Source organism: Sciurus vulgaris (genome assembly GCF_902686455.1).
Source record: "Sciurus vulgaris genome assembly, chromosome: 3".
NCBI classification, from domain to species: Eukaryota; Metazoa; Chordata; class Mammalia; order Rodentia; family Sciuridae; genus Sciurus; species Sciurus vulgaris.
Window position 1 is genome coordinate 148,873,200 of NC_136463.1, and position 26,722 is coordinate 148,899,921.

The 26,722-nt window shown below is 35.0% G+C and overlaps 1 protein-coding gene across 4 annotated transcripts in view; it reads right to left on the bottom strand.

Annotated features, from left to right (window-relative positions):
• Nucleotides 1-26,722, bottom strand: part of DNAH7 (dynein axonemal heavy chain 7) — a 350,205-nt gene that overhangs the window by 172,303 nt on the left and 151,180 nt on the right. For all 4 annotated transcript variants that reach the window (XM_079132564.1, XM_079132563.1, XM_079132565.1 and 1 more), the window contains 7 exons: nucleotides 26,123-26,335; nucleotides 17,952-18,061; nucleotides 13,021-13,189; nucleotides 10,682-10,784; nucleotides 10,434-10,561; nucleotides 4,644-4,856; nucleotides 1,001-1,099 (listed from right to left, as the gene is read on the bottom strand). In XM_079132564.1, the coding sequence (XP_078988690.1) occupies nucleotides 1,001-1,099; nucleotides 4,644-4,856; nucleotides 10,434-10,561; nucleotides 10,682-10,784; nucleotides 13,021-13,189; nucleotides 17,952-18,061; nucleotides 26,123-26,335 (1,035 nt within the window). The remainder of the gene's footprint in view (nucleotides 1-1,000; nucleotides 1,100-4,643; nucleotides 4,857-10,433; nucleotides 10,562-10,681; nucleotides 10,785-13,020; nucleotides 13,190-17,951; nucleotides 18,062-26,122; nucleotides 26,336-26,722) is intronic.

The window sequence follows — 26,722 nt, forward strand, 5'->3', positions numbered from 1 at the left end:
TAGCTTTTGCTCTTAGAAAATCTGTACAATGTACCAGAACCAAGGAAACTGGAAAAACTTAAGAAAGAAAATTTGAAATATTTTCTTATTGATTTGTTCCGTAAAATATTTGCACCACCAACTCTAAATACTAAGGAAAGCATCTTTCACAAAATTGTGAAACACAGTTGCCATGCATAGCTAATGACACTAAACCACACTGGTGCCAGCATCTCTTCTCTCCTTCCCCCATGAAAGTCATGGTATCTTCAGTCTTCACATGCTGAAAGCTAAATGCCTGTACTCCAAGTAGTGCAAGACAGTACACCTAACATTTATAAGCAGCCCTCTGCTCCCTTGATTACTCTAGCTGAAATGGGGAAGAGGAAAAGATGGACACCAAAAGATATTAGGGAAATTTAACCATTAACTTTAATCATCTAATACTTCCTCCTCTCAGTTACTCATAATCTGATCTTAAAAGATAATAAGATCATCAAACTTGGTTCTTATTTAAAATTATCAGAAGAAAAGTCATCTCATTCTTTTAAGGAAATTAAGCTTATTTTTTTATTTCTTCAGTCACTAACTGAATGAATATTTACTGAGTACATATTCTGTGCTTAGAATTCAATGGTGTGGTGGTTCCATGGTGTAATGGTGAGAACTCCAGACTCTGAATCCAGAATTCAGTGGTGTGTTAGGCAAATTACTTTTCTTCAACAGGTCCTACATTCTTGTGGAATTTATAAGCAAACACTTTAAAAATTTTGCATGCTCATTATATTCGGTAGTGAAAAAAAGTACTATTTTAAAAAATCCCAAGTTGTTGAAAGTCAACTGAAGCAACAAACCTAGCCAAACATCTCAAGTAAAACAAGGAATGATCTACATTTCTATGTATCATGTCATTGTTTTCTATAGTGGAATTTTCTTCTAAGGAGCTTTACAAACTTGGACATTTAATAAGTAGTACATTATTATAAGAGTTTTGATACATAGGAATAATAACTGTTCTTACCTCAAACAGTGGTAAATCATGGGACAGAAATTTTGGCAGATTTACATCAATGATAGATCTAAACAGCAAAATTTCTTCGTTTTCATTTGGATATTTCAGCTAAAAGAAAATATATTCATGAAGATACTGCTAAATACACTCCTTTGGTGTTCAAACACATACAAATACATAGGCCCTAAGGGCAATTTAAGCAAATGTAAAAAAAGGTTACTTTCATTTTTTATATTATTGGATTAATTATGAAAACCAACATTTATGCTTGCTAATTGTTTTACTAGTTTATAATAAAAATCTACTTTTAAGTACATTTTCAAACATACTAGATAATTAGTCATTGGCCATGAATTCAATATAGTTTTGGAGTCGCCATTGCTTTGTATTTAAGACTAGCAGTAGGTTGACTCAGTGAAAATCAGCACAAGTGGACGTTTTGGAAAAAAAAATACTGCATTTAAATTTAAAACATAGAAACACTCAATCACTTCCTATATTTTGATACCAGGATGTTTTCTGTGAGTTTGGAGTTCTGCACCCTTTTTAAAAAATTTGTTCTTTTAAGTTATACATGACAGTAGAATGTATTTTGACATATTATACATACATGGAGTCTAACTTTCCATTCTTGTGTTTGTACATAATGTGGAGTTACACTAGTTGTGCATTCATATATGAATGAAAGTTATGTCCAATTCATTCTACTGTCTTTCCTATTCCCATCCCCTTTTTCTTCCTCCCTTACCTCTCTGTCCATTCTGATGAACCTCTATTCCTCCCTCCTTCCCACCTATTGTGAGTCAGCATCTGCATATAAGAGAACATTTGGCCTTTGGTTTTTTTGGGGACTGGCTTATTTCACTTAGCACGATAGCCTCCAGTTCCATCAATTTACCAGAAAATGCCACAATTTCATTCTTCTTTATGGCTGAGTAATATTCCGTTGTGTATGTGTATCACATTTTATTTATCCATTCATCCATTAAAGGGCACCTAGATTGGTTCCAAAGCTTGGCTATTGTGAATTGAGCTGCTATGAGCATTGATATGGCTGTGTCACTACAGTATGCTGATTTTAAGTCCTTTGTATGTTCACTGAGGAGTGGGATAATGGGTCAAATGATGGTTCCATTCCAAGTTTTCTAAAGAACCTGCTTTCCAGAGTGGTTGCGCCAATTTGCATTCTCACCAACAATGTATGAGTGTACCTTTTCCCAACATCCTAACCAACATTTATTGTTACTTGTATTCTTTATAATTGCCATTCTGATGGGAGTGAAATGAAATCTCAGTGTTATTTTAATTTGCATTTCTCTAATTGCTAGTGATATTGAACATTTTTTCATATATTTGTGACCATTTATATTTCTTCTTCCGTGAAGTGTTCAGTTCCTTTGCCCATTTATTGATTGGCTTATTTGGGTTTTGTTGTTGTTATTGTTGTTATGTTTTTTTGAGTTCTTTATATCCTGGAGATTAATGCTCTATCTGAGGTCTGCACCCATTTTTATTTATTGCAAAAATCATATCAGTAAAGCGTTATCTATTCCATCCAGTTTAGTTATTCCATTCTGTTTTGTTTTATTGACAGGGACAGTGGTCTTCAAAGATACTTGTATGACAGTTTAAGTGTGTCATACTTATAACTTTTCAAGTCTTTCAATTTTATACATTTTTCTCACATCCAATTTAAAGTCACTGTTTCATCTTTACTGAATCTTTCTTAAACAATAATCTTAGCTTTCATAGAGTGGAAATTTTTCTTCTTTTCATGCTTATATGTCATCAGTTTCTCTACCATGCAATTAAATGACATATTAATAGTAATATGTTCCAACTGGCTTCAAAGATACAATAGCCAGCAAACTGACTGGGTAAGGAATGAGGTAAGCTTTTCTGCTAGAAATAGAAGTGAGGGCAGAGCACTGCGATGCTGCTAGCTGTAGCTCACTATGCCCCAGGTATCAGCCCACAGAGAACATGGAGGGGGCTGGGTGATGTGCTGAGTCAATTAAGTTGAGGGTGTTTAAGAAAATTTACATTCAACTCCAAAACATCTATCCAAAGTTTACTAAGAATCTGACCAAACTCTGACTTGTTACTCATGCCTATAATAGTATTCACACAATTAACAGAAATCTAACTCCAGAATTATTTATTCCCAACTCTGACACCATCTCACTCCAAAGTTTCTCCAACCATCATGCTTTTATTTCTAGAACACTCTCCTTTTTCTCTAAAATCTTTATATCAAATAAATGCCTCATTCTTACTAAAGTGGCTTCAATCTTACAAAGTCAAAGATGCCTGGCTGTCAGGTTCAGCCACCTCTGAATCTCTAGAGCTCCCAATGTCAAAACCAGTCCTGTTCATTGGGGTTTTTTCTTTGATCAATCTAACCACAAATAAACTGTGAAGTGTCAGAAGCCTGTTTTATTATTTGAGAGGCTACTATTTTGAAACAAATGTTTATTTAAATTGTCTCTTTATGTAATAGAAACAAACTTCAAAATATTCCAGCCAAAACATTCAACAATTCTAAATTAGCTTCTACAAAGAATGATAGGATTCATTTTCAGGATTCATTTGCAGCCTAACTTTAATAGCTCAATTCCACAGTCAAGATTTCAGAGATGATACACACTAAGACAATGCATTATCTCCCCCATTATCTGACTGCAGTGTAATACTGACATGCCAGGTTAATACAAATTGTTGCTCCTAGGCACTTTTGTTTATTGCAAAAAACAATGACTTGAAGTTATGTTAGGCTAATGTGAAAAGGAATATCACCACTATATATCAGCATTCTCCATAACATTATTATAGAAGATAAAATGCATGCCATTGCTCTTAATCACATAGGATATATTTAAAAATCTATATGTTCTACAAATCATGAACAGGAAAATTCTGTAAACTCCAAGGTCACATTTTGTATTGTGCTCCTAAGTATAGATCTATCTTGCCTTCATAAAGAACTAACTAATGTACATTTATATTTCATGATTCCACAAAATACTTCTAAAGAAAAGTTAACCAAATCTTAAAGTATTTGGGTTTCTCATGCATATACATGTGTATGTGTGTATATTAATATATATTTATATAATAAATAAGTACAAGTAAATTACATAAGTATATATCTCAGTGTGTTATGTGTGATTTAGACCATTTTCAAGTACAAACATTTTATTGCAAATTAATCACCACTAGTCCACAATTGGCCACAATTGGTAATTATATTAAGTGAAGGTGTTTAGAGCCTTTTACATATATTAATTAATTATACATTATTTCCTTTAAAGGGATACATGTTTTATAGACTGAAAGTCTTCAAAGTATTTCTCAGCATCAAGCAATTTTATTCCTTGGCAGTACTCAGTCTCATACATTTAAAATTATGGAATAGAACTCAAATCACTAAGAGTATATATTCTTAATGAGGTTTTAAAAATCATTATAAAATTATTACAAATTATTATAAAAATTTATTTTTCATGTGTATGAAACAATAAATCATTTCAGCACAATATTTGTTTTTTCAGTTAATTCATGAAACCAATTTGTTAGTGGAACCCTAGGAAGATACACGATCCTTAGCTTTACAAATGGGCAATTCACGAGACAGAAGCACTTGAGTTTCTACCTTTAGATTCCCAGCAGCTGTCAGCACTGATTTCACGGCCCGCATTCCGTAGTCATAGTGATGTTGAGATGACAACTGCTCTGAACACAGGCGATATGTGGCCACAATTTTTATTGACAGTGGCCGAGCAGTGACAAACCCACAAGAGTATAGGACTATTTCAGCAATCATGGCATAGTCAGGGACCATCATTGCTACTGTCCGAAAGAGAGCCTGTGGGTGCATAGAAAAGGTACTTTGAAAAAAAATTAAGATACTCTTTATTTTATACCATGCTACAACCTCATAGTTTTTAAAACAACAATTTAACATTTATTCAACAACAAATAATACTTATTGAACAAGTATTAATGACAATGCTCGTCATGTATTTTTAAAAATTGCCTTCCTACTTTAGCTATAATAATAAATACATCATTAACTGTATAAATTTTTTCTATTTGAATGTTAAGTATCAATTATGTTATATTCTTTATGGGAAGCAGCATATTTATCATAGGGAAAAGAAGATTGGATTTGGCCAGGATGTCCAAAAGCCAGGCTTCTCATCTGGGCTAGTCAGAAAGTGCCTACTCTTGGGAGATGGGTCTCCAAGCAAGGTTCTCTAGGGATCTAATCACTTTTATAATCTGGGGCTGGCTGGGGAGATAGCTTAGCTGGTAGAGTGCTTGCCTCGCAAGCACAAGGCCCTGAGTTTAATCCCCAGTACCACAAAAAAAAAAAAGAAAAAAAGAAAAAAAAAAAAAAAAGGTAAAATCTGAGGCTAATCTGAGGCTAATCAAATAACCCCCTAATAACATGACTATGTTAAATAAATGATATATTTGGGGAAATTCTGAACCTTTTTGAGTCTATAGTAATGTCGTGCTCTCTGCAAACATAAGAATGGAAGAAAATCAGAGTTAAGTCATGGATGACTATTATTAGAGATAATTCAAGTTCTCAAATTATAAAGGGAATTTATTCTCACAGTATTTTAAATATTGTTGGACAAATAAATGTCATGCATGGTAAGTAAACAGAAAGCTCAATAGATATTTGAAGAATAAGTATGAAAATTTGAGTTTCAATAGTTCATGTATTAAAACATAACTTTCTTGTAATAAAGAGAAAAAATAAATAAATATTGTTGAGGGAAAAATAAAGCCCCTATAGTGAATGGTAATAGTGAATGGTAATTGTATTCATATATTTTATAAACATCTTACCTTCAGAAATTAAGTGAATTACCAAAACACAGGTAGATAAAAATAAATATGAACATCATGCTTAAGTGCTCCATTATGACACTTCTGAGTCCGAGAAAAAGTAACAGATTTGTATCAAGCAAGCTCCTTTCAGGGGATTATGTAAATTGCTAGACAGAGACCTTAGTACTGTCTTATCATTAAGGTTAACATTAAAGTATGGGAAAAATAAAATGTCAAAATATAGCTTGAGCAAGTAACTTAAGAGAATCTTAAGTGTTCTAACTACTATATACATGAGAAAAAATAAAAGAATGAAAGAGAATAATCCAAATGGTAGCTCTTTAAAAGTGTAAGTTCTCAACAATTACTTTTGAATAAAAGAAAATGACTGGATTTACAAATCAGTCAGTCTATGTCTAGGTTAGGGTGACACAGTCTTTCCACAGTAGTAGAGTTTGGCATCTGCACTCAGTAGTGAGTTGTAAATTTTCCTATGACCACTCAAGGTATTTCTCAAATCCCTATTCATGTTCTCCTAGCACAGTAGCAATATGGTTGTGAAATACTATGAAACAGACACATTGGTACAAAGGAAACAAAATAAAACATCAGTGAGTAAAGAAAGTTCAAGAGCTTATCATGAAGTTCCACTTAGTAGGAGACCTCCACCAAATGTTTATCACTGGTACTCATTTACCACAGAGAAAAGCATTCTGATCAAAACATTTTTAGGCCTAATTCAGTGATTCCAAAACAAGATATATGACACACTGATTTAACATGTGTCAAATAATTTGTTAGTGACAGCAATACATTTGAGTCAAATTTAGCACTTTCTTGGAAAAATAAAACTAAATTGGATTCCAGCTCAGCTAATGGCATAACTTCTTGAGTGAAAAAAAGGAAGGAAGGAAGGAAGGGAAGGACATAGATACTGGTAACATTCCAGCCCTTCATGTTTATCTCAGTAGTAATCAATGACAAATGATTGAGACTAGTGACTCTCCTACTTCTGCCCTATTTACAGAAGAAGGCTGTTATGTAAAATACTGTATATACTACTTTCTGGAGTATGCTGTCAAAGGCCTGCATATTGGTGCAATAAAAAAAATTTTCAAGCAATTGATACAGAAGAGGCTGGACACCATAAGAATTAGTAGAAAGCAGGTTTACTGGCTGTAGCTGGTCCAGAGGGGACTTCTGCCTAAAACAAATTCTTCCTCTGAATGCCAAGTCTAGAAATTTTTTGAACTTTATACCCCACAGTGGGGGGAGCTTGGAGGTTTATAATTGTTTTCAGAAGTTTAAATAGAAGTATAGAAGCAATTTTTTACTTGAGTTCTTAGAAGGTGCCTATTGTCCCATTTCTTAGAACAGTCAGGGGGGATTATAGGTTATACCACAAAAGCAGAGTACATCCACATCTGTGGTTAAATTTAGTTTTGCAAGATAGAGCAGAGCAACAGGAAATAGGGCATCTAACCACACTGAGCCCTTCTGCAGAGATCTTGACTGATATTTTGTCAACAAGAACAATTGTGGTGAGGGTCTCTGGAGAAGCTTAACTAAGATGCATTGGTCGGGGAGGGGGTGCCACTACACAATAACTTCTAACTATTTCTTTCTAAGGACCCGGAAATAAACTTCAAAATTTCCTTGACCTGTTAAGGAATGAATCTGATTTTAGTTGAGTGAAATGGGAGATTCAGGATTTACAGTAATATTAGGATGTCTCCTCCTACATACTCTCTGGAAATCTAGGTATCAGATGATTGGCTTCTGAGCATGAGATCTAGAACATGCCCTTTTTACCATGGCTTCTACCATTAAACTATTCTGAAAGGATCATTAAATAGTGATTCCTCAGAATAACTTCAATCTAAAATACAGCTTCTCTCAAGAGGAGTTGTGCTTAAGAAATTGCTCTATTAGGATTAGGAAGGTTTAATCTAGATGTAACAAATGTCAAAATGGGATTCTTTTTGCAAGAAATAACACTTACCAGTTACCAAAGTGCATCTTACCTGTGCAACATGCAAAATTTACAAAGGAAATGTTTACAACCCTTGAAGCTTCTCATCTCACAATTTTGTCGATCATAAAGTATTTGAGAGAGTAAGGAAGGAGGAAGGACATATGAAAACATTTACTTCAAAGGGAGCTGCTATTATGTTGTGAATCCCCTGAACCCACTTCCTGCTCCCAAATCTAGTGAGAGCTTGGAAGGTATCCCTGCATTTGAAGGGATATGGATTAGTGCCTGGCTTATGTTTGAGAAAGAAAATATGGCCTGTGGCAGCAGGATCAATTCCCACAATTTGCTGAGACAAAAGATACATGAGATGCATGCAATTAAAAAAAAAAAAAAAAAAAAAAAAAAGAGCTAGGATGTACTGTTGAAGTCCTGCCCAATATAACCAATATAGCTCATGGCGGACTGAGAACTCTACAACAGTGAAGTGTTTTTTATGGAATTGGCCACTAGAGATCCAGGCAGAGAGGAGGGATTGACAACTGATTACAAGTGGAGAGCCCCAACTGAGGAGTACCCAAAGAAGCCATAGACATGCATATGACAGGATTCAGTCATAGACCTCTGCCAGGTCCAGGGACTTCATCCAGATGGTCATATCTGAACTATAGGTGTGTTAAGTAGTTCACTGTTAGATTAAAAGATGAGTATAAATTAATCTAACAGGCAGAGAAGTGATGATTTAGCAGGACACTCAAGAGAGGAAATAGCATGCAGAAAGGCGTGGGACATTCAGAGGCTAGTGAGGCCCCATGGAACAGACAGCTGCAGGCAAATGGTAGTACACATGCATTGGGTCCTAAGGCCACAGCTCTCCTAGATTTTACCAAGAAATTTGAACCTTATTTTTTAAGCAGGAAGGAGTACAGCAGTTTTTAAGTCTGGACATTATATGATTAGATTTTGTTTGATAGATAACAGTGGTAGCATTGTAATGGCGAGTTCATCATAGTGAATTCCGGTGAGAAAGAGATTGGTGAAAAGAAAAGCTGTCACAGTAAGATACCCAGGAGAAGACTGAGAGGGGTGGAAACAAGCTTAGGCAGCAGAACTAGCCAGGATCAGCAGGAATTTTAAGACTTTCATGAGATGGGATCCTTGGTTTTTGGTGGCTGACTGAATCATCAATTGAAGATGAGATTTCAAGGATGATTCTTAAGACAGGTAAAAATATGGCCCAGCTGGCTTTTTGTCTGTTAGTTTTTGTGGTTTTGTCTTTGTTTGTAGGAATATATAACTCTTCCACTTCAGACTTGTTAGGTATTTCCATATATCCTTGAAATAGATATTCTATACCTGCTCTAATAAAAGAGAACACAATAGAGGAACAACAAGAAGAAGAACAACAAAAATAGCTATCAAATTTGAGAACAACTTTTGGATTAATGTAGAAGGAAAAGACCCCAAGAACCACAAGGGGAATCGTTTGATATTGTTTCAATGTGCACACTCCGAAAGGTCTGCATGGGACATTGACAGATTCAACCAATAAAGGGTCCCAGCATTTTACAACTAGCTACTCACAGATTTTTGCCTCCCCTGCTTTCATAAATATTTATGCATTCAGGTTGATCCTCCTGAATAAAAGAGTAACATAAGCAAATGAATATCAAAACTACTACAAAAAGAGCTTTCCAAAAGAAAACTGCAATGAAAAATCACAAAATGTTTCTTAGGTAAAGGATGTACTGGTTTTCATTTTAAAATCATGCCTTCCTTCACTATGGCAAAGTACTAAAACATCTCATTTAACATATAAAAAGACATAGTGCAGGGATACAAAAATACCTGGCATATCCAAAGTTTTTGATGGAAAATAAAAATTGCTCATTTACTTTGAGAATCTGTCAGACTAAACATGAATAGTGGAAGACATGGAAGGAGGTCAGAAGGCTTAGTTTGGGATCTGCAATCAACATTGCACTATTCTCCAACATTGTTCACTATGAAAAAGATATAACATGCAATTCACCAGAAAGAATATAAAATGACTAACAAAGATATGAAGAAGATGTCACATTTCACTAATAATCAAAGGTGTTGTGTGTGTGTGTGTGTGTGTGTGTGTACTCGAGCATGCACTTTCAAGTGAAGCTTGTGGTCTATTCTCTTAGGACAGTGTTTTGTTCTTTAACAAAAATAATTAGTGCAGTACATGAATGAAAATTGAGGATTGATGTGGAAAATAAATTGTTCCAACCTCTGTTCAAAGGCAATTTAGCAGCATACTGCTCATCCTATACACTACCTAAGGAAACGTTTTAAATAGAGAAAAGCCTTATGGAAAACTACCCACTGTGACATCATTTTTAATGCAGGAAAACTAAAAGTAACTTAAATGTCAAACACTATTTAAAAATATAAATTTTGGAAACTGAACCCACTATACATATTTATTATCAGAAGATCCTCAGAGCTTGATAATCTTCTAGACCAATTTTCTAAAATATTATAATGCCCGAAAGCAAATATTTCACATAAAATTCTAGGGTGGCATAGTCATTCTTTTTTGTATTAACTTTATAAGTTATGAAAAGAAAATGGATGATATCATTATATTCTCCATACCTTCAGATTATCTGGTAGTTCTGATCGCCCAGCATACCCTGGGTTCATTGTTATAAAGACAGCACATGTGGGGTCAAGTTTTAGTTCAGTTCCTTCAAACACGAGTACTTCAGCACCTGCATTAATACCTGTGGATAATCAAGAATGAAATGACTTAGCAATACCACATATAAATGTGGCTTATACCACTCATTACCTCCTATATTTCTTCTATTTTCACATAATGCAATGACAGATTAGTTCATTACCTCTTTGGATAGTAAGGATTTGTTGGGCAACCACAGAAAGCACTTCCAAATCAATTCTGTTAAACTCATCAAAGCAAGCCCAGGCTCCACAAGATAACAGTCCCTAGGAGAAAAGAGTAATGAAATTTTTCAACTTTATCTGATTGAATATTACATTGAAATGTTGCATTTTTACCTGATCTTTTCAAGGATTTAATATCCTATCAAGGAAATTGCTTATTCACTTTTATCTTTAAAGACAGCTTATTTTTCATTACTAATTCATTATTCTGCATGAATAAAAAGTTTGATCAACTGGAAATTTTTCCAATTTATTTTTTACCTCCTGTGTATCTTTTGTGTTTAGATGTACACCTGTAATTTCAAAGCCTTTCTTATTTTTATTTACGATTTCATTTTATTTGCTTTTACCATATGGGCTCAATATAATAGACTGTAATAATCCTCTACCTGAGATGACTTCTGTGACCAATGCAACTATTTTGTAGTCTGAGCACTTTAATAACCAACTAACATAATTTGAGACCCTAATTTACAATCTTAACTCACAGCCACCTGGCAAATATGTGCCATTTGCTCTTAAAGAAAAACTGGAAAATCAAGCATTCAGATTTACTTTTTAAAAATATCAATTCAAAAATATTTGTTAAGAACACACATTTTATATATCATGTGTGTGCAAGTGTACTTTACAGGTATCTTATGCAAGAAAACAAAGGCTATACCATATGAGATGTTGGTATTTAGCAAAGACCACACAACTAATAGTGTCTGACCTAGAATTTGTACATAGATCATGCTATTATTGAACCATACTGGATTGAACATGAACTTCAAGCATATCAAAGAATAGTCAATTTTCATATTTAGAGAAGACTATTCATGACTTTGAGCTCTAATGCATAATAGATATAGTAAAAGGATTAGAAATCACACAGAACAGAATACTTATAAGTCACATATTCAGTTATATAGATTGTGAGGTTCTTGATAGTGAGAATGATGTCTTTTTTATTTTTACCTCCATAATTCATCCTGAACCTAATAAAGTATCCACATAATTAAGTAAACTGTCATAAGCAAATTTAATTTAGTGTATGAATCTAAATCAAAGAACTATATCACAATACAGATTGAAAAACTGTTAATATACCAGAATTTCCTTTCAACACATAGGAATACAGTGGCTATTCAAACTACATATAGAATCTTTTAAAATTGCTATTTATTTATTAAATAATTAATTTTTATAGCAATTTTGTATGTCATTACAGAGGATGAACTAAAATGTTATTTAAATGTTTTCTTGGTTTTTTATTTATTATAATTTTGACTCTCTTTTATTTTTAACTCATTTTAACTCTCACTTTTATTTTTAACTCTTAATATAATTGTTTCAGTATCACAAATGTAGAGTATTATAAAATTCCAATTTTTTTATAAAATGACCAGGATATATTAGTCAACAAACAGTTCACTGTATTGAGTAGGACTTTTATGTTATTTTCTGTTTATTTATTAATTTGGGCTGGGGGGGATGTGGGGATGGAAGCCAGGGCTTCATGCCTGCTAGGCAAGCACTCTACCACCACTGAGCCAAATTCCCAATTCCACGAATTTATGTTAACTTTTCTGAAGAAAATGTATAAAAGTAAATACTACAAAATAATTAAAATATATTTTGAAAATTACAGAAAATAAAAATATATGAATATAAAGAACCCCTAACCCCAAATGGTGCCACTTAATATTTTAAAGAATAGCAAAGCTCTAGTAATGAACTACTGAATGGACTACACATTCATGTTTGTAAACAGACTTTAATTTCTTTAATCTTCAATTCCATTTTTGGAATCTTACACAGCTATAAGTAGAAATCTGACTCAGAATAAGAAATAAACAAAACAAAGAAGCAAAGAATTTAAGCTCACTGAAAAAGATTAATTAGAATGCGCCTATAATTCAGTAATTTACTGAATCAACAAAACTGCTGGTAACAAGATCTACAGATGAAAGAAGTCTTTAGACCCCTACAACCTTTACACAATGTAGTAGTTCTCAAACTGTTATCCGCCCTAACATATTTACAGGACTCACTCACGCATTTCTATCAGTAATAATGACCCACTGTAGCAGGGACTATCTGAAGAGGCAACAGAACTCCTCCTCAGGAAAACTTTAGATAGAACCCTACTTCCCCTCAGAATTATTGGGACAGTACTTAAATTTTTACTTTTACTTAAGATACAGTAAAGATTTTACTTGTACTTAATTATGTTATTACAAACAACTTTCCTGTCAATTTTCCTATTGTAAACAAATGGGGAATCAATTCAAACCTTAAAGAATTTTCCTAGGGCCAAATAATCCAACCCATCAGAGCAGTTGAAAACCACACATTGTTTGGCTACAGCTTTTGCTAAATCCTTGGTAGTCTCTGTCTTTCCAGTGCCAGCTGGACCCTCAGGTGCTCCTCCCAGATGCAGGTGAAGGGCTCCAAATAAGGTTCTGAAGTAGAAGAAATAGACATTCCTTCAGGAATAATGTGATTTTTTTTAAATGCACATGCCAAAAAGAAGAAAACTTTGAATGGAGAACCAAATTCACCATTTCCTTTTTAATAATTTCTTCCTCCCCACTAACCTCCCCAAATCTCTGATACTACATTACTTTGTTATTCTATTTCACTTCTAAATAGCTATATATATGACAAACTTAGAACAAATTCATTTTTAAAATTCAATGCCAACTTCTGGTCAACATGCAGAATTCATCTGACCCTGAACAACCCAGAGAGCTCTTACTACAAGCATATGGAAATGTTACATGAAAGGAAACGTGAAGTAACTTTTAAATAAAATGCCCTCTTTTCTGATTTTATTAATGCATTATAGTTATACATAATAATGGGATTTATTTTGACATACTCATACATCCGTGGAACTTAATTTGCTCATTTCAGTCCCCAGTGATTCTTCTTTCCCTCCCCTTTTCCCTCTTCTTACTCCACTTCATCTACTCTACTGCTCGTCCTTCTATTTATTTATCATATATTTTTTAAAATTGGTGCTTTATAGATATACATAAAGGTAGAATTTTCAGTGGAATATTCATATATATACATAGTATAATTTTGTCAAATTCATTTCACATTTTCTCCCTTTTATGCCCCTTCTCCCTGTCCAAGCTCCTTCCTCTACTCCACCAATCTCTCTCTAGTTTTGTGATATCTGACCCCTGTTTTTCCCTTACTTTGCTCTAGCTTCTGCATATGAGAGAAAACATTCAACCCTTGACTTTGTGAGTCTAGCTTATTTCACTTAGCCTGATGTTCTTCAGTTCAGTCCATTGACTGACAAATGCCTTAATTTCAATTTTTTCAATAGCTGAGTAAAACTCCATTATGTGTATGTACCACATTTTCTTAATCCATTCATCTGCTGACAGATACCTGGGCTGGTTCCATAACCTGGTTATTGTGAACTGAGCTGCTATAAACAGTGATGTGCCTGTATCACTATAGTATACTGATAGTAGTTCTTTTGGATAAACACCAAGGAGTGGGATAAGCAATTTATATGGTGGTTCAATTCCAGTTCTTTTGAGTAATCTTCATACTGTTTTCCAGAGTGGTTGCAATAATTTGCAGTCCAACCAAAAATGTATATCTTTCTCCCTACATCCTCACCAACACTTATTATTGTTTGTATTCTTTTTTAAATTAGAGCATCATATTTATACATAGAAGTTGGGCTCATTTTGACAAAGTCATATATGCATGGAAATTGATTTACTCCATTTCAGTCCTTGTTCCCCATCCTTTTCCCTTGCCTTTCCCTTTCTCTATTCTCCTTCTTCTACTCTACTGATCTTCCTTTCTCTCATTTATTTTTGATTGATGCTTTGTACATATACATAAAGGTAAAATTCAGTGATATATTAATATGTGCACATAATGTGATTTGTTAATGGATTCCACATTTCCTCTCCTTTCTCATTCTCCTTCCCTCCCTTCTTGATCTCCTTCTTCTATTCCACTGATCTTCCCTATATCTTTATGATATTCCCCATTCCTGCCCCACCACCTTCTTCCCCTTATTTTGCTCTGTCTTCCACACCTGTGAAAAGACATTTGACCTTGATTTTCTGAGTCTGGCTTATTTCACTTAGCATGAGGTTCTTCATTTCCATCCATCTACTGGAAAAGGTTACAATTCATTCTTCTTTACGGTTGAATAAAGCTCCACGGTGTGTGTGTGTGTGTGTGTGTGTGTGTGTGTGTGTGTGTGTGTGTGTGTGTATCACGTTTTCTTTATCCATTTACCTATCAGTTTGTATCTGGGTTGATTCTGTAATTTGGCTATTGTGAATTGTGCTGCTGTAAACATTGAAGTGACTATATCCCTATGGTATGCTGATATTAGTTCTTTTGGATAAACATGGAGTGGGATAAGTGAGTCATATGGTGGTTCTTTATTCCTATTCTTTTGAATAATCTCTGAACTGCTTTCTAGCATGGTGGTAATAATCTGTAGTCCAACCAACAATGTATATTTTTTCCCTACATCCTCACCAGTATTTATTCTTAGCTGTGTATAATTGCCATCTGACTAGAGTGAGATGAAATCTTAGTATAGTTTTGATTTGTATTTCCCTAGTTGCTAGAGATGTTGAACATTTTTTCATGTATTTATTTGTCTTTGGTGTTTCTTCTTTTAAGAAATGTCTGTTTAGTTCTTTTGCCCACTTATTGGTTGGGTTACTTGTCTTTTGTGTTTTTTGTTTGTTTGTTTGGGTTGGTTGGTTGATTGTTAGGCTTTTTTCCTTTTGATGTTAAGTTTTTTTGCATTCTGTATATATTCTGAATATTAATCCCCTGTCAGAGGAGCAGCTGGCAAATATTTTCCTGCATTAAGGAGGCTCTCTCTTCACATTCTTAATCATTTCCTTTGTTATGCAGAAGTTTTTTAATTTTATGGGACTCTACTTACTGGTTCTTGGTTTTATTTCTTCAGCTTTAGGGGTCTTTTTAAGGAAGTCAGTACCTGCACCAATATGATGGAGTGTTGACTCTATTTTCTTCTAGCAGTTGCTAGAAATTTCTGGTCTAATTCCTAGATCTTGGATCCACTGTGATTTGATTTTTGTGCAGGGTGAGAGATAGGGATCTAGTTTCATTCTTCCACATATGGATATCCAGTTTTCCCAGCGCCATTTGTTTAAAGGCTATTTTTTTTCTCCAACATATATTTTTGGCACCTTTGCCAAGTATTGATAGCTGTAAGTATGTGGGTTTGTCTCTGTTCTGTTCTATTCCTTTGGTCTTCATGCTATTTGGATGTCAATACCATGATGTTTTAGTTACTCTAGCTCTGTAGTATGATTTGAGATTGGGTATTATGATGCCTCCTGCATCACTCTTCTTGCTCAGGATTGTTTTGGCTATTCTGGGTCTTTTACTCTTCCAAATGAGTTTTAGGGCTATTCTTCTTTCTAGTTCTACAAAGCATGTCATTGGTATTTTGATGCAAATTGAAATAAATCTGTTTATTGCTTTGGGTAGTATGTCCATTTTGACAATATTAATTCTGCCTATTCAAGAACATGGGAAGTTTTTTCATCTTCTAAGGTCTTCAATTTCTTTCTTTAGTGAAAACTGCAGTTTTTTATTGTAAAGGTCTTTCACCTCCTTGGTTAGATTTATGCCCACTTTATTTTTTAAGGTTATCATGAATGGGATAGCTTTCCTAATTTCTTTCTCATCAGATTCACTACTGCAGTATATGAAAACTATTGATTGATCACGATAGATCATCAATCTATGATCAGCATAGATTTTAAGTCTTTTGGGTATGTACCAAGGAATGGGATAGATGGGTCAAATGGTCATTCCATTCCAAGTTTTCTAAGGAATCTCCAAACTGCTTTCCAGAGTAGTTGCACCAATTTGCAGTCTCACCAGCAATGTATGAGAGTATCTTTCTCCCCACATCCTTGCCAGCATTTGTTTACTTGTATTCTTTATAATTGCCATTCTGAATGGAGTGAGATGGAATCTCAGTGTAGTTTTCATTTGCATTTCTCTAATTGCTAGAGATGATGAACATTTTTTCAAAATTTTTTTTTTGCCATTCGTATTTCTTTCTCTGTGAAGTATTTGTTGAGTTCCTCTGCCTGTTATATATTAGGTTATATATTTTTCTGGTGTTAAGTTTTTTGAGTTCTTTGTATGTCCTGGAAATTAATGCCTTATCTGAGGTACTGTGGTGAAGATTTCCCCCCAATCTGTAGGCTAGCTGTACACATTCTTGATTGTTTCCTTCACTGTTAAGAAGCTTTTCATTTGGCTTATCATTGTTCTTTTAAACTTCATCAAATATTTTCCCCCACTGCTGGGGAGATATTAATAAATTATGTCATTTTTCCCCCCAACTAGTAAAAGTCTACTTAGGTCTAATATCTCTCATCCAATTTAAAACTTTCCTTTTCTCCCAACTTAAGCCTAACTGGATCAGAGACTGCATTTGAAAAGGTAGATGTGGTCAGTCTTTTGTTATTTTTGTGCCTATCCTCCATAGCTCATCTTTTGGTTCTATTTTTTAAAGGAAGGAAATGGACAGTTATATTTTTAAAAAGCAAATACATTAATATAATTCAATTAAATCAGTAGGACTTGGTGTGTGACTAGATAAGAAGAACTGAGAAACAGTCAAGGTCAAAGCTAGGTAGAAGGTAAAATGGTAAATTTTATTTTGGAAAAAAATGTAAATGCAAGTCCCAAAGAGATATTCAATGGGGGATATCCAGTGGGCATATAGCAAAAGCTTTCAGGAGAGAGAAACAGATTTGGACTTTTCAAGATGTAGACCACTAAAGCCTGAGCATGTATGATAACATTCAGGAAACCAGGAAGCATGACACAGAACACCACACGAGAATGGAACTCCAGAAAAGTTAACATTTTAGGGAAAGGAACAATATGGCTCTAGTGATCCAAAAGGAAGTTAGGAAGTTTCAGGAAGAAAGAAGGGCTGGAGAGTGTCAAGACCAACAGCAACAACTGAGGATACTGAGAGCCTGAGCCAAGAGGAAGAAACCAGCAGAGAAAAAGAAATGGAGGATAGAGTTGAGAGGAGAATTAAAGGTCTAAGAAAAAAATAACACAGGATAAACTTCCAGTGTGAAAGATAATTTGGTATTCTTAAATAAATTACTGGGCTAAGGGTGAGTTAAAGTCATTACCAATAGACCCTTATATTAAAGGGGTTACCTGTAACATCGATCTGTGAGTGGAGTAATAACCAGCCTAGGGGAATTACCCAGGTATTCATACCCATATCGCAAACCAGCGTTGATCATTTTTGTTTCTAAGTGATTTTCCTAGGATAAGGCAGATAAAATTAAGTTAGGTCAATATACCAACATTTTAAACAGTATGATCCCAAGCTTTTTAATAAATAGTAACCATAAAGTAGATTTCTTTAAAATTTACTTGTAAAATTATTATTTGCTTCAGAAGAATTCAAAAGCTAACTTCCATAGATAAGTAATTAAAGTCAGTGCTTTTAATTTTTCCCATAAAATATTTTAGAATTTGTCCCTTGTTTCTTCCATATTCTCAATCTTTTTTTCCCCAATATAGAGTGAGTATTATCATTATCAACATTTTTTAAAAGAGGAAACTGATGTTTAAAGAGAGTAAGGAACTCACCCAACATTACACATCCAGAAAGGGGAGGAACTGACTTTTTCAAAATTTTTTTATTTTTATTTGTTCTAATTAGGTATACATGAGAGAGAATGCATTTTGATTCATTGTACACAAATGGAGTACAATTTTTCATTGTTCTGGTTGTACATGATGTAGAGTCATATCATTCATGCAATCATACATGTACCAAGAGTAATGATGTCTGTCTCATTCCACCATCTTTCCCACTTCCATGCCCCCTCCCCTCCTCTCACTCCCCTCTGCCCAATCCAGAGTTCCTCCATTCTTCCCTTGCCTATCCACACTGCATTATAAATCAGCATCCACACATGAGAGAAAACATTTGGACTTTGGTTTGGGAGGATTGGCTTATTTCTCGTAGCATGATATTCTCCAATTCCAGCCATTTACCTGCAAATGCCATGATTTAATTCTCCTTTAAGGCTGAGTAATATTCCATTGTGTACACATACCATGGTTCCTTTATCTATTCATCTAGAAAGAGCATCTTGGTTGGTTCCACAGTTTAGCTATTGTGAATCGAGCTGCTATAAACATTGATGTGACTGCACCACTGTAGTATTCTGATTTTAAGTCCCTTGGGTATAGACCAAGGAGTGGGATGGTTGGGTCAAATGGTGCTTCCATTCCAAGTTTTCTAAAGAATCTCCATACCGCTTTTCAGAGTGGTTGCACCAATTTTCACTCCCACCAGCAACATATGAGTGCACCTTTTCACCCACATCCTTGCAAACACTTATCATTGCTTGTATTCTTTATAACTGCCATTCTGACTGGAGTGAGATGAAATCTTAGAGTAGTTTTGATTTGCATTTCTCTAATTGCTAGAGATGTTGAACATTTTTTCATGTATTTGTTGATTGATTGTATATCTTCTGTGAAGTGTCTGCTTAGTTCCTTAACCAATTATTGATTGGGTTATTTGTATTTTTGGTGTTAAGTTTTTTGAGTTCCTTATAAATTCTGGAGATAAGTGCTCTATCTGAAGTATGTGTGATAAAGATTTTCTCTCATTCTATTGTTTGTTTCCTTTGCTAAAAAGAAGTTTTTCAGTTTTAATCTATCCCATTTATTGATTCTTGATTTTATTTCTTGTGCTTTAGGAGTCTTGTTAAAGAAGTCAGGTCCTAAACTGACATGATGAAGATTTGGGCCTACTTTTTCTTCTAATAGGTGCAGGGTCTCTGATCTAATTCCTAGGTCCTTGATCCACTTTGAGCTGAGTTTTGTGCAGGGTGAGAGACAGGTTAATTTCATTTTGCTGCATATGAATTTCCAGTCTTCCCAGCACCATTTGTTGAAGAGACAAACTTCTCCAATGTATGTTTTTGGCACCTTTGTTCAGTATGAGATGACTATATTTATGTGGGTTTGTCTCTGGGTCTTCTATTCTGTACCATTGGTCTACCTGTATATTTTGGTGCCAATACCATGCCATTTTTGTTACTATTTCTCTGTAGTATAGTTTAAGGTCTGGTATTGCAATGTCTCCTGCTTCATTCTTCTTGCTAAGTATTGCTTTGGTTATTCTGGGTATCTTATTTTTCCAAATGAATTTCATGATTGCTCTATTTCTAGGAGGAAAGATGTTGAGATTTTAATTGGAATTGCATTGAATCTATATATTGCTTTTTGACAGTATCAATTCTGCCTTTCCAAGAACATAGGAGATCTTTCCATCTTCTAAGATCTTCTTTAATTTTCTTTCTTTAGTTTTTTATAGTTTTCACTGTAGAGGTCTTTCAAATCTTTCATTAAATTGATTCCCAAGCATTTTTTTTTTTTTTTGAGGCTATTGTGAAAGGTGTAGTTTTCCTAACTTCTCTTTTAGTGGATTCATCACTGATGTATAGAAATGCATTAGATTTATGGGTATTGATTTTACATCCTAGTACTTTGCTGAATTCATTTATTAGTCTTAGAAGTTTTCTGGTGGAATTTTTTGAATCCTCTAAATATAGAATCATGTCCTCTGCAAATAGTGATAGTTTGAGTTCTTCTTTTCTTATTCGTATCCCTTTAATTTCTTTCTAATTGCTCTGCCTAGAGTATCAAGGACTATGTTGAATAGCAGTGGTGAGAGAGAGCATCCCAGCCTTGTTCCAGTTTTTAGAGGGAATGCTTTCAGTTTTTCTCCATTTGGAAGGATGTTGTCCATGGGCTTAGCATATATAGCATTTACACCATTGAGGTATGTTCCTACTATCCCTATTTTTTCTAGTGTTTTGAACATGAATGGGTGCTGCATTTTGTCAAATGCTTTTTCAGCATCAAGATGATCATATGATTCTTCTCTTTAACTCTATTGATGTAATGAATTACATTTATTGATTTCCATATGTTGAACCAACCTTGCATCCCTGGTATGAACTTCACTTACTTGATCATGATTCACTATCCTTTTAATGTTTTTGTATGCAATTTGCTTGAATTTTATTAAGAACTTTTTCATCTGTGTTCATCAGAGATATTGGTCTGAAGTTTTCTTTCCTTGATATGTCTTTGTCTGGTTTTGGTATCAGATTGATACTAGCTTCATGGAATGAATTTGGAAGGGTTCTCTCATTTTCTATTTCATGGAATACTTTGAGGAGTATCGGTATTAGTTCTCCTTTGAAGGTCTTTTAGAACTTAGCTGAGAAGTTGTCTTGTCCTGGACTTTTCTTGATTGGTAGGCTTCTGATCAATTTGAAATTGATCTGTTTAAATTCTGTATGTCCTTCTGATTCAGTTTGGGTAGGTCACATGTCTCTAGAAATTTGTCGATATCTTTGAGATTCTCTATTTTGTTGGAGTATACATTTTCAAAATATTAATTTTCTAATTATCTTCTGTATTTCAGTAGTGTCTGTCATATTTCCTTTCTCATCACAAATTTTAGTAATTTGAGTTGTCTCTCTCTTTCTCTTCATTAGTGTGGCTAAGAGTTTATCAATTTTATGTTTTCAAAGGACCAACTTTCTGTTTTGTCAATTTTTTCAATTGTTTGTTTTGCTTCAATTTCATTGATTTCAGCTCTAATTTTAATTTCTTCCTATCTTCTATTACTTTTGGTGTTGATTTGTTCTTTTTCTAGGACTTTGAGGTGTAATATTAGGTCATTTATCTGTTGACTTTTTATTCTTTTAAAGAATGAGCCCAATGCAATGAACTTTCCTCTCAGGACGGCCTTCATAGTGTCCCAGAGATTTCAATATGGTGTATCGGTAGTCTCATCTACCTCTAAGTATTTTTTTTTTATCTCCTTCATGATGTCTTCTCCTATTCATGTGTCATTCAATAGCACATTATTTATTCTCCAGATATTGGAATCCTTGTATTTTTTAATTTATTATTGATTTCTAATTTCATTCCTTTATAATCTGATAAAATTCAAGGTAGCATCTCTATTTTTTTTTCATTTGCTTAAAATTGCTTTGTGGCGTAACATAAAATAACCATATGTTATTTTAGAGAAGGATCTATGCACTGATGAGAAAAAAGTGTATGCACTCATTGATGGATGGAATATTATATATATGTCTGTTAAGTCTAAATTATTGATTGTATTATTACATTCTACAGTTTCTTTGTTTAGTTTTTGTTTGGAAGATCTATCTATCTCACTACTGAGTGAAAGAAGTATGTTAAAGTCACCCAGAATTATTGTGTTGTGGTCTATTTGATTCTGAAATTGAGAAGGGTTTGTTTGAGGTCCATAGATGCTCCATTGTTTGGGGCATAAATATTTATGATTGTTATGTCTTGTTGATGTATGATTCCCTTAAGCAGTATGAAATGTCCTAATTTGTCCCTTCTGACTAACTCTGGCTTAAAGTCCACTTTATCTGATATGAGGATGGAAACCCCTGCTTTGTACATAGTCCATGTAAGTGATATGTTTTTCCCATCCTTTCACTTTCAGACTGTGGATATCTTTTCCTATGAGGTGAGTCTCTTAAAAGCAGCATATTGTTGAATCTTTTTTAAAAATCCAATCTGCCAGTCTATGTCTTTTGATTAATGAGTTTAGGCCATTAACATTCAGATTTATTATTGAGATATGATTTGTATTCCTGGTCATTTTAGCCCATTTTTGGTTCTTAACTTGATTTGGTTTCTCCTTTGGCTTTTCCTTTAGTGTAGCTCCTCCTTGGCTGACTTTAATTGTTGTTTTTCATTTTCTTCTCATGGAATATCTTGCTGAGAATGTTCTATAGTACAGGCTTTCTAGTAGATTCTTTTAAATTTGTTTATCATGGAAGGTTTTTATTTCATCATCAAATCTGAAGCTTAATTTTGCTGGGTATAAGATTCTTGGTTGGCATCCATTTTCTTTCAGAGTCTGGTATATATTGTTCTAGGACCTCCTAGTTTTGAGTGCATGGGTTGAGAGAACTGCTGAGATTCAAATTAGTTTCCCCCTATATGTAATCTGATACTTTTCTCTTGAGGCCTTTAAAATTCTATCCTTATTTTGTATGTTAGGCATTTTCATTATAATGTGCCTTGGTGTGGATCTGTTGTAATTTTGTACATTTAGTGTCCTGTAAGCTTCTTGTATTTGATTTTGCATTTCATTTTCAGGTTGAGGGAAATTTTTTGATATTATTTCATTGAAAAGATTGTGCAGTTCTTTAGTTTGTATGTCTATGACTTTCTCTATCCCAATAATTCTTAAATTTGATCTTTTCATGTTATCCCATAATTCTTAGAGGTTCTGTTCATGGTTTCTTACCATCTTCACTATGTGGTCAACTTTATTTTCATGATTGTATGTTTTGTCTTCATTGCCTGATGTTCTGTTTTCCAAGTGATCTAGTCTGTTGGTGATGCTTCTATTGAGTTTGTAATTGGGTTCATTGTTTCCTTTATTTCAAGGATTTGTTTGTTTTTTCAGAATCTCTATCTTTTTATTGAAGTAATCTTTTGCTACCTGTATTTGCTCTCTTATATCATCCTTTACTTCAGAGATCATTTTAATTATGTACATTCTGAACTCCTTCTCTGACATTTCTTCTTCTGTGCTGTCAATGTATTCTACTATTGTAGCATCTTGGTTTGTTTGGGGCACTTTCTTCCCTTGTGTTTTTCTTGTTGTTTGTGTGCCTTCCCCTTTAGTAGTGCAATCCAAGGTATTACAGTTTCTACCCTATAGATTTATAGTGTCCCTGCAGGTTTCTAATACCTCACCTTTAAAGGGGAGATCGATTAACAGCACCCAATGAAAACCACATACAGTCTTAAACCAAATAGCTCCTATTAAGATGTTTACAGTTTTGTCACAATAAACAGAAATGATGTGTTCAATTAATATCTACAATATAACTGGTAGGTTTGCAATAGGGTCTACAGTTTCTAATGGTGGACAAAGAGAGAACAGGGGGATATAGGATGTGATGTTTATGAAGTAGTAGGTGAGAATATAGCAGTATTAGATCATAGGAAGAGTAAAAGAGGAATCAAAAGAAGTTGACTATTAGCAGGAGAAAAGAGAGAAAAAGACTGGGGAAACAGATAAGTGAGAGGAAAATAAAGAGAGAGAGAGTAAAAAAAAAAAAAGAAAAGAAAAGAAAAAGAAAAATATAAAAATAAAAGAATATACAATGAAATTGTAAAATACTAATCCAGCATCCCATTTCTCAGTAGCTTGATGTATGAGAAGTACTTGTTTTTGGAAATGTTGGGGATGTGAAAGTGGGAAATGAAAAAAGAAAATAAATCACGAAGGAAAATTGAATAATTTTTTCTGATGAAGTTCAATATTTTCTCTGCTTTCCTTCTCAACCAATAGGTGGGGCTGTCTGGAGTTTGCTGTTAACTCCACCCTCAGAATGGTAAAGGTTACTAGGATGGGAAGGTTAGACTTGGAGGCAGGACTCCTGGAGGCAGGGTATAGTAATTACCAGTCCCTCTGGAAGACTGCACTCCAGGAATCTTCTTTGGGGTACACTCGTGTGATGCAGGAGCCTTGTCTTAGCCTCTTATATTATTTGTGGACCCCATAATTCCTGGTCTCTAATTTAGTCTCTCCCACACCTACCCTTTTGACTTCCCAATCAAGAACCATTCTCTCTGGAGGTCCTGGGGTCTGAGCACTGGGACCTACATGCCTGTCGTGGAAAGCTGTTATGTATAACACAGATCAGGACCAGACATTGAGAGTTGTGGGCCAGCCATGGAGCTTCAAGCGCTGGGCTGGGTTGGTGGCTGGGTGGGGTTGGGAGCCTGGGGACGGAGGAACCAGAAGGCCCTGTTGATTGCCAATCTGGCAGGACCAGGTGATCAGTGGATGTCAGATTGGGGAGGGAGTCAGGGACCAGGTTGGTGTCAGGTCCCAGCAAGTGTCACTTTAATTGGCCCTAGAATCCCAGTGTGTACCAAGCTGGTTCAGCCAGGATTAAGATGCCCTCACACTTTCTTCCTCCTATTGACCCTGTGCAAGGCTCTCTCTTGCTTCTGCCACAAGATGGTAGCTATTAGCACACTTAGCTGGGTTACCTCAGGTGTAACCAAGCCTGTAGGGACCTTGGTGATGATCTTCTATGTCCTGACTATGTCTCTATGTCCTGACTTCTATGTCTGTAGATGGAAACTGTCCTGTTCCTAGTTGGTGAAGGCAGCAGCATCAAACCTGTATCTTGATGTTGGGCTTCCAGGCCCCAGGCGGTATCCCAAAATGGAAGCTGGGAAGCGGAGATAATCCAAGATGGTGGTAGAGGTGTCCCAAGATGGAGGTGACCACTTTCAGATATGGGGCTGCAAGGTGGCCATGTGGTGGTGTTGGGTGGCCTGTTTGGAGACACAGCTTTGTGGCAGGCTGTTGCTTCCAGGCCCTGTCCACTGTCCCAAGGTGGAGGCTACCACATGGATGGGGCTATGGTGGTGGCTGCAGTGTCCCAAGATGGTGGCGGCTGGGGGAGCTGCGTGTTGGTAGATGAGGAGCCATAGTATGGTTGTTGCTCCACGTAGGTGCCATTGTTGCTGCAGCCCAGTGGGTGGGGCAATTGTGGCTCAGGAGCTGACATTTGAAACAACACTCTACCATCTGAGCTCCTAACCATTATATGCACTGACTCTCAAGTGGTTTCCCAGGATGCTGGTTCTTGCCACTCTTTTCTTCCTCCCATATCTCTCAAGACTCTTTAAAAACTTGTATGCTGAGTACATCCAAGTCCATTTCTCAGTTAGCATCTCTCTCTGCCCACTTAGCAGGTCAATCTTCTCCACTGTACTAACTTCCTCCTCTTTCTTCCTTCCCAATTATGACTATCATCACATTATCAGCCACACATATGCCCCAATAAAATCCTTCCTTACAGATTATGCTTCTTACTTCTTCTTTGGTCAATGAGAAGAAACTTCATGATTATATTGGACTGAACTAGTTTGATTTGTACATTCCTTGAATGTACCAGGAATCTAAAAATTGACTAATCCCAACATTTTAAAAACAGTAAACATGATTATTCATTCAAAAATGAATAATTTTTGATCATTTTAATCTTCATATGTATACATATTTATACACTTGGATATATATATAGATATTAAAATATAGATATATATATTGGCTGTCTTAATCTTCAATATGGAGAAACACTTATATAAGTATAGTCAGTCATCAGCAAGAAATCCTACATTACTATTTCCCTTGTGAGCAAGCAAGCACAAATTAAAAAACAATGAGCTGAAATTGCTGTGTAATAACATTCAATAAGAGCACTTACTTGCCAGTAGTACCTCAGCTGACTTAACCATTCAAAGTCATTGTCATCAGTAACATTTTTTTTCACAAGTGCTGCAAGGACATCTCTAGCATGGACATCCAGTACGACAAGGGCTCCCAGAGTAACACGATTCTGCTTAGACAATTTGCCACGGACCAAAGTGACAATATCATCAATTTGCCTGTTACATTTTTCCAAATATTCCTCAAGAGCCTGAAAGAAAGTAAAATAAGATACAATTTTCCAATGTGATCAGAATAATTTTGAACAAAATCCATTTGAACTCACATGTGTATAGGGTATCCTTTGTATTTTTATCATAATTTTCTGTGTGACAATTTTAAAATAATCGTTTTGTCTTACTACAAAGGTGTTAGGCAAACAAGTCCAATCTGGCAAGATATAGTAGATATATGTGATTTGTATCTATACAATATTTTTCTCTGTTCTCTGTGATCTGTTGGAGTTGGCAATAATATTCCCCATCTCTGTGGCAACATGAAGGGGGCACGTGGGACCCAAAGAGAGCCAATCACAGTTCTTCCCAGGGACTGCTATCCAGACCAAGAGAAAAGTTGCTTCTCATTAGGCTAACAGACT